Source organism: Heterocephalus glaber, unplaced genomic scaffold (genome assembly GCF_053883595.1).
Source record: "Heterocephalus glaber isolate CG9 unplaced genomic scaffold, H.glaber_assembly_v1.0 deba00000347, whole genome shotgun sequence".
Lineage (NCBI taxonomy): Eukaryota > Metazoa > Chordata > Mammalia > Rodentia > Bathyergidae > Heterocephalus > Heterocephalus glaber.
In genome coordinates, this window is record NW_028258143.1 from 28,737,430 (window position 1) to 28,750,599 (window position 13,170).

The 13,170-nt window shown below is 40.1% G+C and overlaps 1 protein-coding gene across 1 annotated transcript in view; it reads right to left on the reverse strand.

Moving 5' to 3' along the window:
* Positions 1 to 12,885, reverse strand: part of LOC110343887 (histone deacetylase complex subunit SAP130-like) — a gene marked incomplete at its 5' end in the record, with an annotated part of 53,641 nt that extends 40,756 nt beyond the window's left edge. The window contains 3 exon segments of the mRNA XM_087198316.1: positions 4,437 to 4,477; positions 4,479 to 4,612; positions 12,813 to 12,885. Coding sequence (XP_087054442.1) covers positions 4,437 to 4,477; positions 4,479 to 4,612; positions 12,813 to 12,885 — 248 coding nt within the window.
* Positions 12,886 to 13,170: the final 285 nt, after the last annotated feature.

A 13,170-nucleotide genomic window follows, 5' to 3' on the forward strand; every position in this document is an offset into this window, starting at 1 on the left:
CATCCCAGTGGGTTTGAGGTCCAGCATTGGAGCTGACAAAGTGAAGAGGAGGCCAAGGAAGTTGAGGCAAGTGATAGCACACTTTGTTCAGGAAGAGCAGAGAGGGACTGTGGAAGATAGTGAAGCATCCTGAAAGGGCAGGAGCCTCCACGGATGGAAGGCTCCTGGTGGTCTGGCGGGAGCTGGAGAACTGCTAGAAGGGAGGTGGGGAGACAGAGTGGGATACGGGACACAGAGACAGAAAGAGGCCAGAGGAGGCTTGCAGGGTGTGTTCTAATGAAGCTACTTCCGCCTGCACACAAAGCTCAGGGAGGCTGTGTGTGTCCATGCGTGCGTGCGTGCATGTGTGTGTGGTGGGATGGCGCTTAAGTACCCAAGGGGGTCTGACAGTTTTAGGTAACAGTAAAGACAGGCAAGCCATCATCCCAAATGACAACCAGACATTATGTGCTACTTCTTCAGGCACAAACATCCAGCAAAATCAAACTTGAACCTTGTCAAGCCTCTAGATTGGCCTTGTCCAAGAGGGAACCATGTGGACCTACTGAGCACTTAGTGTAGCCAGTATAACTGAGGAACAACATTTGTAATGTTATTTATTTTTATTTTAATTTTTTTTATGGTGTTGGGATCTGAAACCTGGGAGCCTCGCACATGCTAGGCAAGCACTCTACCACTCTATACTCCCAGGCCTATAGTGTTCATCTGAACTTAAAATCAGATACTCAATTTCAGTTACTGGAGAACATTTCACTGAGCCTGGAATAACTTGGCTATGGGAAAGCACTTTTTCCACCACGTATGTGATGAAATCTAAATACAGATTAAATGCTTTTGAGGAGAAATGGCTGCAAATTGTAGTAAGACATGACAAGGATCCCTACCAGACCCAAACTAAGGGACAGAAGATTTATAGCTACCGCTTTGGAGAACTGCAGGGTTAAGTAGGGTCCCTGAGGAACAGCCAGATAAAGCAAGAAGGCATGGCTAAGGAAGAGGGCTGGGTGTGGTAGCACAAGCCTGTAATCTTAGCACTTGGGAGGCTGAGGCAGGAAGATCACTCACTGTAAGTTTGAGGCCAACCTGGGTACATAGTGAGTTCAAAGCCAAGGCCAGCCTGAACTACATAGTGAGAACCTGTCTCACAAAAAAAAAGAGAGAGGGAGAGATAAGAGCAGAGGACATTCAGATACTGAAATGTATATTAGAGAGAACAGCAAAAGAATCCTGAGGAGGTGACAAAAAATAGGAAAGGGGCTGATCTCTTGTCTCCAGTGCTGTGGAACTTCAAAATATTGGCATGGGTTTATTGTATCCCCTGCATGTACTGTGCTAAGCATTTCTTTAAATCAGAAAACACATACCCTTTAGTTCTCATAATTTTCTGTGAATTACTCTGTAAATTGTTCTCCATTTCTCTGATCTCTCTGTAGAAACCTCATTATACAGAGACTAGATCTCCTCAACTGGATTTTTTGTGTGTGTGTGTCTTTTCTTTCCTATTTTCTCTGCCTTTTTGCTCCACTTTTCATATTTCTTATCTTTCAACCTATCACGTTTTAAATTTCTGCTATCATACTCTGGGCTCTAACTGCTTCTCAACAGAGTTTAGCCTACCCTCCTTTGAAAAGTGGGCCTCTTCCTTTACCCCTACCTCTTCCTGTCCTTGGTCCTCCTGAAGATCCTGCAGTTTAAAGATGATCCTTAACTTACCCCAATGTAAGCTTAACACTCAACTTTCTCACAGGCAAGGCTGTGACTACTGTATTTGCCTAGCTGCTTTTCAACTTCCCAGTTTTGTTGCTATAGTCACCTCTCCTCTTGCACCTATAATCTTTTTAAAACACGTAAGTACAGTAGGGGTTTAAGACAGAGAGGAATTTGGAAGTGCTCAATCAATCTATCTTTTACTTTTTAAGTGGCATAGAAAAGATTTATTAGGCAAAGTTAAAGAAGTACACATTCAGCCAGGGATTTAGCTCAGTGGTTTGGGTGCCTGCCTCAAAAGCGCAAGGTCCTGAGTTCGATCCCTGGTACCAAAAAAGAAGTACACATTCATCTGGGTGTGATGAAGTTTATAATCCCAACACTCTGTGAGGCTGAGTCAGAAGGGTCATAAATTTGAATGTAGCTAGCCTGGGCAATTTAGGGACTTAGTGAGATAAACCACTGTCTCAATTTTTTTTTAAAAAAAGGAAGGTAAAGGTCCTGGATTCAATCCCCAGTACCACACAAACAAAAAGTTACACACTCAGAAAGAAAAAAATAAGAGTATGTATACTGAAGAGACAGGGGCACCTCAATCTGCCATCTTAACTATAAACTCTCTCTGTATTTTTTTTTTTTTGGTTCCAGGGATCAAACTTGGGATCTTCTGCTTGCAAGGCAGGTGGCAAAACCACTGAGCTAAATCCCCGGCCCCCTCTCTGTATTTTTACTGACCGGGTTACTTCACCATAAGCTGACTTATGCCAAAAAAAACTTTAAAAAGTACTCATAATCACTAAAGTCAGGAACTCTGGTCCATGCAAAGCTCTGCACATCTGAAAACCCTACTTCCAGCAAGTTTGCTATGCTTTGGCCACTTGCCAGATCAATTATTTAAATACAGGATGACCAACAATTGCTTATTTTTATAAGATAATATAAAATATAAAAACAATACTTTTATTGAATTTATTCAATAATCTTTCTGATTTCAATAACATTTTACAACATTCAACACTCAATGCAATGTTACAATCTGGACAGTAATATCTAGTCTCTTTCAGAATTCTTTTTGCCTTGTCTTTTTTTTTTTTGATACAGGGATCAAACTCAGGACCTTGTGCTTGGGAGGCAGGCGGTGGCACCCCTGAGCTAAATCCCCAGCCCTAGTGTCTTTCTTTGAACACACTTTATACTGTCATGTTGGCCTTTCATTTTTTTCTGTGGGTGGTATAATTTCAATAAAATGTCTATCCACTAAATGTAATGGTGAAGATGTTGATGAAGGACATCCTGGTTGGTATTTTGCTATCCCGTATTTTTCAATTATTTGGTCTATCAGACCTAATCTAAACTGTAAATGAACCCCCTTGTTTTGAATAAATAATAAACAAGTTCCATATTGTTTGGTCCAGAAGGTGCATAACTATTTTATAGTAATAGTTTTTCCTCACTTTTGATTACAGGATAGATAGCTTGTTAGATGTTGGTCAACTCTGTCAACACCACCCATAGAATTTTTATACTCATCAACCACTATTGGAATTTGTTTAGTTTCACTTCTTTCAAGTTCTATCATTTCTATATTATGAATAGTTGACAATAAGAAGATGTCTTTTTTGTCTTTCCATTTCATAACACAGACTTCCTCTCTGAAATGTCAACATTTCTCCCCTTTTCAGTTTTTTCTTTTGCAGATCTTTTGGGACTTCCTTCCTATTCAGCCTCAGTGTCTGTTTTGTATTATATAAGAATATCACTAAGTTCTGGAGAAGTATAAAAACTATATCTAGGGCCAGGGATTTAGCTCAGTGGTTCTGCCACCTGCCTCGCAAGCAGAAGATCCCAAGTTTGATCCCTGGAACCAAAAAAAAAAAAAAGAAAAAAAACAACAAACAAGAACAAACTACATCTAATGTACTTATAAGTTTTTATAATAGATTATAGCACAAAATTATAGGGGTTTTTTTCACAAATAAACACAAATCAGTAAAATAACCAGAATTTATTAGAGTTCACTAGAAACAAACATCAAAGATGTATACAACGTTCTAAATAAAAAAGTATGCACAAAATAGTGGATATAAAACAAATAAATGTACTAGTCTATCTCATGCAAATAAGAATGGACTGGTTGAAAGGACACCTGCCTGAGTGAAGCTGGGGACAGTCAGGACATAAACAAACACACTGCCCAGTGAGCTCAGGGTGAACTGTTCAGTGGTTAATCTTCCAATGCTGATGTTATCAGCTCAGCAGAGCCACAGAAACTCCCTTCTCTGAAATGTGCTGCTCACCTCCCACCACCAGAATATGTAATAGCACAGCACACACCTTCCTATGACCCATCAATGGAGAAACTTCCATAACAACACAAAACACCATCAACTACAAGCAGCCTCAATACTCTTTGAAAACGACTTGTCCTTAGCAACACTTTATGCTACAGCTGTGTGATTAAACTTCGAGAACCAGCGAGATCTCCAACAGCAGCACAAGACACTTAGAAACTGAAAACCCCACTGACTTGAAGATTCCTAATTTCTTACAGTCTGAGCTGGGTGAGAGTCTCCCAAATAATCCTCAAGTCAGGATGTTTTGGAGGAAATTTTAAAATGTCACAGAGATGAAAGCTTAGGTTGTTTCCTGCATTGGCTATGAGAGCCTACTGTTTATGCCAGTTACATCCAGAATTAGAGGCATCACTTAGCACCTCCAGATCTACTTACCCATCTGTGGCAGGTTTCTTCTGGAGGATGCTTGACCGGGGGGGATGAGCCCTGGGCGGGAGCATTGGTGCTAGCACTCTGGCTGTGGGTCTGCACCACCGTGGTTGCTGCGGGAGCAGCACTGAATGGGTTGCTGATAGGATTGGCTATGATCGTGGCTCCATCTGCCAACACCACTGCTGAAGGAAAGAGAGGTGGCAGAAAAGAACAATGAAGAAAATGAAAGAGAAGAAATGCTGATAAAATGTCACATAAAACAGTGCAAAGTCCCTGGGTTCAATCCCCAGTACCTAGGGGAAAAAAAGGGATAAAGAGATCTGGGGAAAGAGATGTAGTTCAGTGATAGAGAATACCTAGCATGCCCTTGAGTTTAATCCCTAGCTTTGAAAAAAAAAAAAAGAAGAAGGACAGCAAATGCTTTAAAGCAGACAGCACAGTGGGAAAGGTTAGGAAATCTATTCTGATAGACTGACAGAATGATATACTTATTTTTTCTTTGTTCTATATCAGTTACTAATAAGACAGACAAAGTACACAGAGTATCTAGCAAAATATCTCTACATTTTTTACTTACATAATTCTTATGATTATAATCTCTATTTTAAATCTCTATTTTAAAAATGAGAGAACTAAAAGTCTAATAAAATGAAGACCAACATGCTGGCTTGATAGCGTGTTCTAAAGTACCCTTACAAGAGGGCCTAATGCAGTTTCTGGAAACACGACTCCCCTTCATTCTAAGAACAGTGCTATCCTCCAGTCTATCTTTAGGAAGACACTCATCCAACATGTATTTTAATTACATAAAGTTAGCATCAAAATACCAGCAACCATAATCACAAACTACTTGCATTGATAGTTTTTGACCTATAAAAACAGCAATTTCATAGTAGTCAATGCCAAACAAGTTTCTTAGGGAGCCAGGGATTTAGCTCAGTATGCTGCCATCTGCCTCACAAGTGCAAGGTCCTCAGTTCAATCCCCAGTACAAAAAAAAAAAAAAAAACTAAAAAACCAAAAACAAAAGTATCTTAGGTACTATCATAGATGCAGGTGTACCATCCTTCCAACTGGGATATTATGGGCAAATTGCACCTCTATCACAGTCCTTAAGTAAGAGTTTGAGAGTCACGCGGAAGAAGCCGAATCAGCCTGCTGCAGACAGGCAGGTCTGTGCACGCCCTACCGAGGTCCTGAGTCACGCGGAAGACACCGAATCGCCCCACTGCAGACAGGCAGCCACCTGATTCCACATTACCAAGGCGCAGAGGACACCAGACCACCAGGCAAAGGTACTGAGACCCACTGTTCCCCGTCCAGAGGAAGGGGCTTCCGGGTCACCATCCCTCCCGCTGCTCCCAGCCCAGAGGAAAGGGCTTTTGGGCCACCTTCTGTCCCGCTGCTCCTGGCACAGAGGAAGGGGCTTCCGGACCACCATCCCTCCCACCGCTCCAGGCCCAGAGGGAGGGGCTTCTGAGCCACCGTCCCACTGCTCCTGGTCCAGAGGAAGGGGCTTCCCGGCCACCATCCCTCCCGCTGCTCCCAGCCCAGAGGAAAGGGCTTTTGGGCCACCTTCTGTCCCGCTGCTCCTGGACCAGAGGAAGGGGTTTCCCGGCCACCATCACTCCTGCTGCTCCCAGCCCACAGGAAAGGGCTTTTGGGTCACCATCCGTACCGCTGCTCCCGGCCCCTGTCCCACCTCACCCAGCTCAGAGGAGGTAATCCATGCAGGCGCTAACAGCCCCCCACCCCAGTCGAAATGAGAAAACACATAAATAAGTCTCAAAACCAGACTTCCAGATCACCTACAGCAACCCCAAAGGGAAATGAGATGGAACACTCTGATACTCAACCACCTGGACCCACTGAACTGGCAACGAAAGGGGATCTGGAAAAAATAAAATCAGAAATAATTTCTAAGATAACAGAAGAAATTGTGCCCTTAGTGCAAGACATGATTAATAAATCTAGAGAGGAGCTCAGGAACATGATGGAATCCCAACATAAGAAACAAATGGAATCCATAAAACAGATGCAAAGAGATTTCCAGGACATAAAAAAACTCCATTGAAAGTCTACACAGCAGAATGAGCCAGTGTGAGGACAGAATTTCAGATATAGAAGATAAGATTGCAATTAGTGATCAGGAAAAGAAAAATTGCTTCAAAATTATAAGGGAACATGAGAAATCAATCCACCAGCTGCTAGATGATGCAAAAAAGAATAACATAAGACTGATTGGGCTCAACGAAGAAACAGGAGAGAATGCAGATGACATAAAAAATCTCTTCACAAAAATAATGGCAGAAAACTTCCCAAGCAGGGGAAAAGAGCTTGACATACAGATAAGTGAGGCATATAGGACTCCAAATAGCCTTGATCAAAAAAAATCTACACATAGGCATATAATTGTTAAGATTCCAGAAACACAACAGAAGAACAAAGTTCTCCAAGCAGTCAGACAAAAGAAGCAAATCGCATACAAAGGAAAGCCCATCAGAATCACAGCAGACTTCTCAACACAAACCATCAAGGCAAGAAGAGCTTCGAGTGACATATTCCAAGCCCTAAAAGAAAACAGCCTCCAACCCAGATTGATGGACCCGGCAAAACTATCTTTCAAAATTGATGGAGAAATAAGATACTTTCATGACAAAGAGCACCTTAGGAACTTCGTGAATAACAAACCAGCACTCCAAAGAATTTTACACAATAGCCTAGGAACAGACATTGAGGATCACAACCCCAGGAAGCAAAGCAGAATGAACCCATCTGGCACAACAAGAAATTAAATGTAAAGGGGGAGACCCCAACAAAAAGAAAAAGGCATGGCAATGACAAGTCAATACGTTTCAGTTATAACCATCAACGTTAATGGTCTCAATTCACCAATCAAAAGAAATAGACTAGCAGAATGGGTCAAGAAGCAAACTCCAACAATATGCTGCATACAAGAAACACAGTTAATTCAAAAGGAAACTCATAGACTGAAAGTTAAAGGGTGGAAAACAATACTGCATGTGACAGGAACCTGAAAAAAAGCAGGAGTAGCTATCCTCTTTGCAGATCAAGTAGGTTTCAAGCCAACACTAATTAAGAGAGATGAAGAAGGACACTACATCCTTGTAAAGGGAAGAATCCAAGAGGGAGAGATGACAATCATAAATATCTATGCACCAAACACTAGTGCACCCAACTATATAAAACAAATACTAATGGACATGAAAAGCCATATATGCACTAATACAATTGTAGTGGGGGACCTCAACACCCCACTGTCATAAATAGATAAACCAACTAGACTAAAAATAAGTAATGAAATACTAGAACTCAATCGAACTCTTGAACAAATGCACTTAACAGATGTTTACAGAGTCTTCCACTCCACAAAATCAGAATACACATTCTTCTCAGCTGCACATGGGTCATTCTCAAAAATAGACCACATACTCACACATAGAACATGTTTAAGTAAGTGCAAAGGAATTGAAGTTATCCCCTGTATATTATCAGACCATAGTGCGATGAAATTGGAGATCCATAGCAAAAGAAACTCAAAAAATTTCATAAAAAATGTGGAAATTGAACAACACACTGCTGAATAACCAATGGGTCACAGAGGAAATTAAAGAAGAAATCAGACAGTTCCTTCAATTAAATGACAATGACAATACAACATATCAGAATCTATGGGACACAAAGAAAGCAGTCTTACGAGGGAAATTCATAGCAGTGAATACACATACTAGGAAAACAGAAGGAGCTCCATTAAACAACCTGATCCTGCACCTCAAGCTTCTAGAAAAAGAAGAGCAGGACAACCCCAAAGCTCATACAAGGGAGGAAATTATAAAGATCAGAGGAGAAATCAATGCAATGGAGACTAACAGAAAGATACAAAAAATCAATGAAGCCAAGAGTTGGTTCTTTGAAAGAATCAACAAAATTGATAAACCTTTAGCCAACCTTATCAGAAAAAGGAAAGAAAAGGCCCAAATCCATGCAATTAGGAATGAAAAGGGTGAAACTACAACAAACCCAGCAGAAATCCAGATGATCATCAATACCTACTTCCAGAACCTATACACCAATAAGAGGGACAACATAGAAGAAATGGACAGATTCCTAGATACATATGAATTACCAAAGTTGAATGAAGAAGACCTAAAAATTCTGAACAACCCAATATCAACCAATGAAATTGAAAACATAATTAAAAGCTTATCAACTAAGAAAAGCCTGGGCCCTGATGGCTTCACTGCTGAATTCTACGAGACATTTAGAGAGGAACTGCTGCCACTACTGTTTCAACTCTTCAATGAAATTGAAAGGGAAGCAATACTCCTGAATTCATTCCTGGAAGCAAGCATCACCTTGATCCCCAAAGCAGAGAAAGACCCAACTGAAAAAGACAACTATAGGCCAATCTCACTAATGAACATAGATGCAAAAATCCTTAATAAGATACTGGCAAACAGAATGCAGAAGATCATCAAGAAGATCATACACCCTGATCAAGTGGGATTCATCCCAGGGATGCAGGGATGGTTCAATATACGAAAATCAATTAATGTAATACACTAGATCACTAGAGCCAAGGACAAAAACCATATGATTATCTCCATAGATGCAGAAAAAGCATTTGACAAAGTCCAACATGCATTTATGATAAAAACCCTACAAAAAATTGGAATAGATGGTCTCTACCTCAAACTGATAGAAGCCATCTATGAAAAACCAACAGCCAATATCATACTAAATGGTCAGAAACTGAAATCCTTCACACTAAAATCAGGAACAAGACAAGGATGCCCACTATCACCACTCTTGTTCAATATAGTTCTGGAAACATTAGCCACGGCAATTAGACAAGAGAAAGAAATAAAAAGAATAAAGATAGGTAATGAAGAGGTCAAATTGTCATTATTTGCAGATGACATGATACTCTATATAGAAGACCCCAAGAACTCCACCAAAAGTCTTCTAGACTTAATAACCAAATTCAGTCAAGTAGCTGGTTACAAGGTCAACACACAAAAATCCATAGCTTTCCTCTACACCAATGACAGATTAACTGAGAGAAAATAGGGCAAATAATTCCTTTCACAATAGCATCCAAAAAACTGAAATACCTAGGAATCATCCTAACGAAAGAAATCAAAGACATTTTCTCTGAAAACTATGGCACTCTGAAAAAGAGAGATTGAAGATGATATCAGAAAATGGACAGACATCCCCTGCTCCTGGGTAGGAAGGATTAATATAGTGAGAATGGCCATACTTCCAAAACTGCTGTATAGATTTAATGCAATTCCAATTGAGATCCCAGCAGCATACTTCATAGACCTTGAGAAAACAATCGAAAAATTCATTTGGAGCAAGAAGAGACCCAGAATAGCAAAAGCAATTCTAGGTAACAGAGACATGGCAGGGGGTATCACAATCCCCAACCTGCAACTATACTACAAAGCTACTGTGATAAAAACAGCATGGTACTGGCAAAGAAACAGACTTGAGGACCAGTGGAACAGATTAGAAGATGCAGAAACAACGCCAGACACACTCAGCCTTCTCATCTTTGACAAAGGAGCCAAACACCCTCACTGGAGGAAAGATAGCCTCTTTAATAAATGGTGCTGGAAAAATTGGGCTTCAACTTGCCAAAGATTAAAACTAGACCTATATCTCTCACCATGCACTAAACTAAAATCAAAATGGATTAAAGATCTAAATATTAAAATAGAAACTCTGAACCAGTTGGAACAGAGGTTAGGTAGAACCCTTGAAGACATCAGTGTAGGAAAAGATTTTATGAACAAAACCTCAGTTGCCCGTGAACTAGCACAAACAATCAACAAATGGGATCTCTTCTTATTCAAAAGCTTCTGCACAGCAAGAGAAACCACCAGCAGTGTGAAGAGACAATCCACAATGTGGGAAAAAATCTTCACCTGCTCTTCCTCAGACAAAGGTCTACTATCTGGAATCTATAAAGAACTTAAAAAGATCAGACCTCCCAAATTTAAAGTCCCAATCCAAAAATGGGCATCTGAAATGAACAGACATTTCTCAGACAAAGAAGTAGAGATAGCAAATAAATACATGAAAAAATGTTCAATGTCACTGGTCATTCGAGAGATGCAAGTTAAAACAACACTGAGATTCCACTTCACTCCAGAAAGAATGGCTGCTATCATGAAATCAACCAATAATAAATGCTGGAGGGGCTGTGGGGAAAGAGGAACCCTGCTCCACTGCTAGTGGGAGTGTAGACTGGTGCAAGCACTGTGGAAATCAGTATGGAGATACCTCAAAGAACTAGGACTGGAAATCCCATTTGACCCCGCTATTCCACTGCTGGGGATCTTCCCCAAAGAATTAAAAGAATCATACCACAGTGATATATGTGCACCCGTGTTCTTAGCAGCATAATTTGTAATAGCTAAAACTTGGAAACAGCCCAAATGCCCATCAACTGGAGACTGGATAAAGAAACTGTGGTTTTTTATTAAAATGGAGTACTACTCAGCCATAAAAAATGAGAAGTTAGAGACATTTATAGCTAAGTGGATGCACATTGAGGCAATACTCTTAAGTGAAATAAATAGGACACAGATGTGTAAATACCAAATAGGTTCTCTGGTGTGCAAAACTGAAAGTGTAAATAAGGACTAAATGTATAATAGGTCATGTGAAATAGGAAGAAAAGGGGCAAAGGGGAAGGAAGTGGGAGGGCTAAGGGAAAGGATAGAAGGGAATGGGATTAATATGAGAAAATGGAAAAAATAGGAACAAAATTTCTGTAAATAAGGAGGGCTGGAGGGGTTGAAGGGAGGGCTGAGCAAGGGTGAAAAACAAGAACCAAGAGAGACTATGTAAAGGTGCAAATTTCCAATGATGAATGTCTTTGTATTGTATACCTAAAATGTACCAATGATTAGAATGAATAATCAATAATGTAAAATAGGAAGAAAAGGTCCAAAGGGGTAGGGGTAGTGGGAGGCACAGGGGAAAGGAAAGAAGGGAAAGGAAAAAATGATGAGAAATGGAAAAAATGGAAATAAAGTCTTTGTAAATAGGAAGGGTGGAGGGCATGAAGGGAGGGCTAGGAATTGGGGAACAAATAAGAACCAAGATGCATTATATAAAGGTACAATTCCCAATGAGAAATGTAATTGTGTTGTATACCTACAATGTACCAATAAAAGAATTTAATCCAAAATAAAAGTTTGAGAAGACTCTGATTAAATAAATTCAAGATCTATATAGCAGATTGAATGTCACGGTGCACACCTATAATTCTAGCACTCTGGGAGGGCTGAGACAGGAGGATCACATGTTCCAGCACAGCCTGAGAAATTTAGTGAGACCCTATCTCAAAATAAAAATAAAAATAAAAATAAGAAAAGGGATGAGAATATAGGTCAAAAGTCCTTGAGGCAACAAACACAAAGACCTACATAGCAATTAAAATTCTCAGTTTTAGGCCAAAGATATAGCTCAATGGCAGACCACTTGCTTAGTATATGCTAAGACCTAGGTTTGATTCCCAGCACTGCAAAAACAACTAAAGCAAAACAAAACAAAAATTACTCCTAAGTTATCTGTTCATTTTATAGTTCATGTAAAAGACATTATATTTTTGAGACAACATCTGCAACTTGTAACCTTCCTGCCTCAGCCTCCCTGAGTGCTGGGATTATAAGTATGCGGCATCATGCTCTGCTGTAAAAGATGATCTTTAAGATCAATACTCTGGAGGAGAAACAATTTTTCTTTAACATGTGCAGGACGGGCCATAATTCTTTATCTTGATTCTGGGCAGCTCTGATTTGAATTTGATCATCCCGACAGCTTGAAGCACTGGTGGCACATGCATGACTCTGAAAACATGGGTGCCACTGTTACTGCAAAAAAGCCAAACATTATGATATTCTGCACACTCCAAAAAAATCAGCTGCCTTTACGTATGGTTTTTAAATGGAATAAATTTCTTTTCATTTAATAAAATAGATTTGCTAATTTAATAATTTAATAATTAATTGGTATAAATAATGTTAATTTATATTTGGGCAGTAAGTATTCAAATTCAAGCACCAGCTAGATTGGTCCATTTATAGACTTCTTATTAATTTTATTAGTAAAAAGACCAAAATAAGCAATTTGATAGTACAAGCTGATGGGACAGTCACGCATGGACCACCAGTGTTCAAGACAGTGAAAATGTGTCGAGCACATCAGAGAAGTAGCTAATTAGCTAACACTCCAAACATAGGGACATATTCTATTTTACAAAATATTTATTCTAGTAGTACTTCTTTGTAGGCACTGACAACATGAGATAACATTAGTATAAGATTTTACAGCTTTACATACAAATCTGAAGACAGTCGTTGTAGGAACCAGTCTCTGAGCTCGAACCTGACCAAGGGGCAATGAGGATGTAAGTAAAGAGTCAGAATCAGGTTAAAATGGGGGTGGGGGTGGGGCAGCAGAGGGCTCATCTCCCTTCAGCAGAGTGCCCCAGGTGACTAATGTGCCTCAGCTTTATTCACTCAGACACAGGCACAAACAATTAGGGTTCCACAGGACTCATTTGTCTCCCTCCCTCCATGGCACTTGTCTGGGTAAACAACAAGATCTCAGGTGTTTTTACTTTTTCCTGCAGCATATCAGCATGCTTGCATGCTGCCTTTCTTCTTATTGCTCACCAAGGAGGCCAAATTAGGCTTCA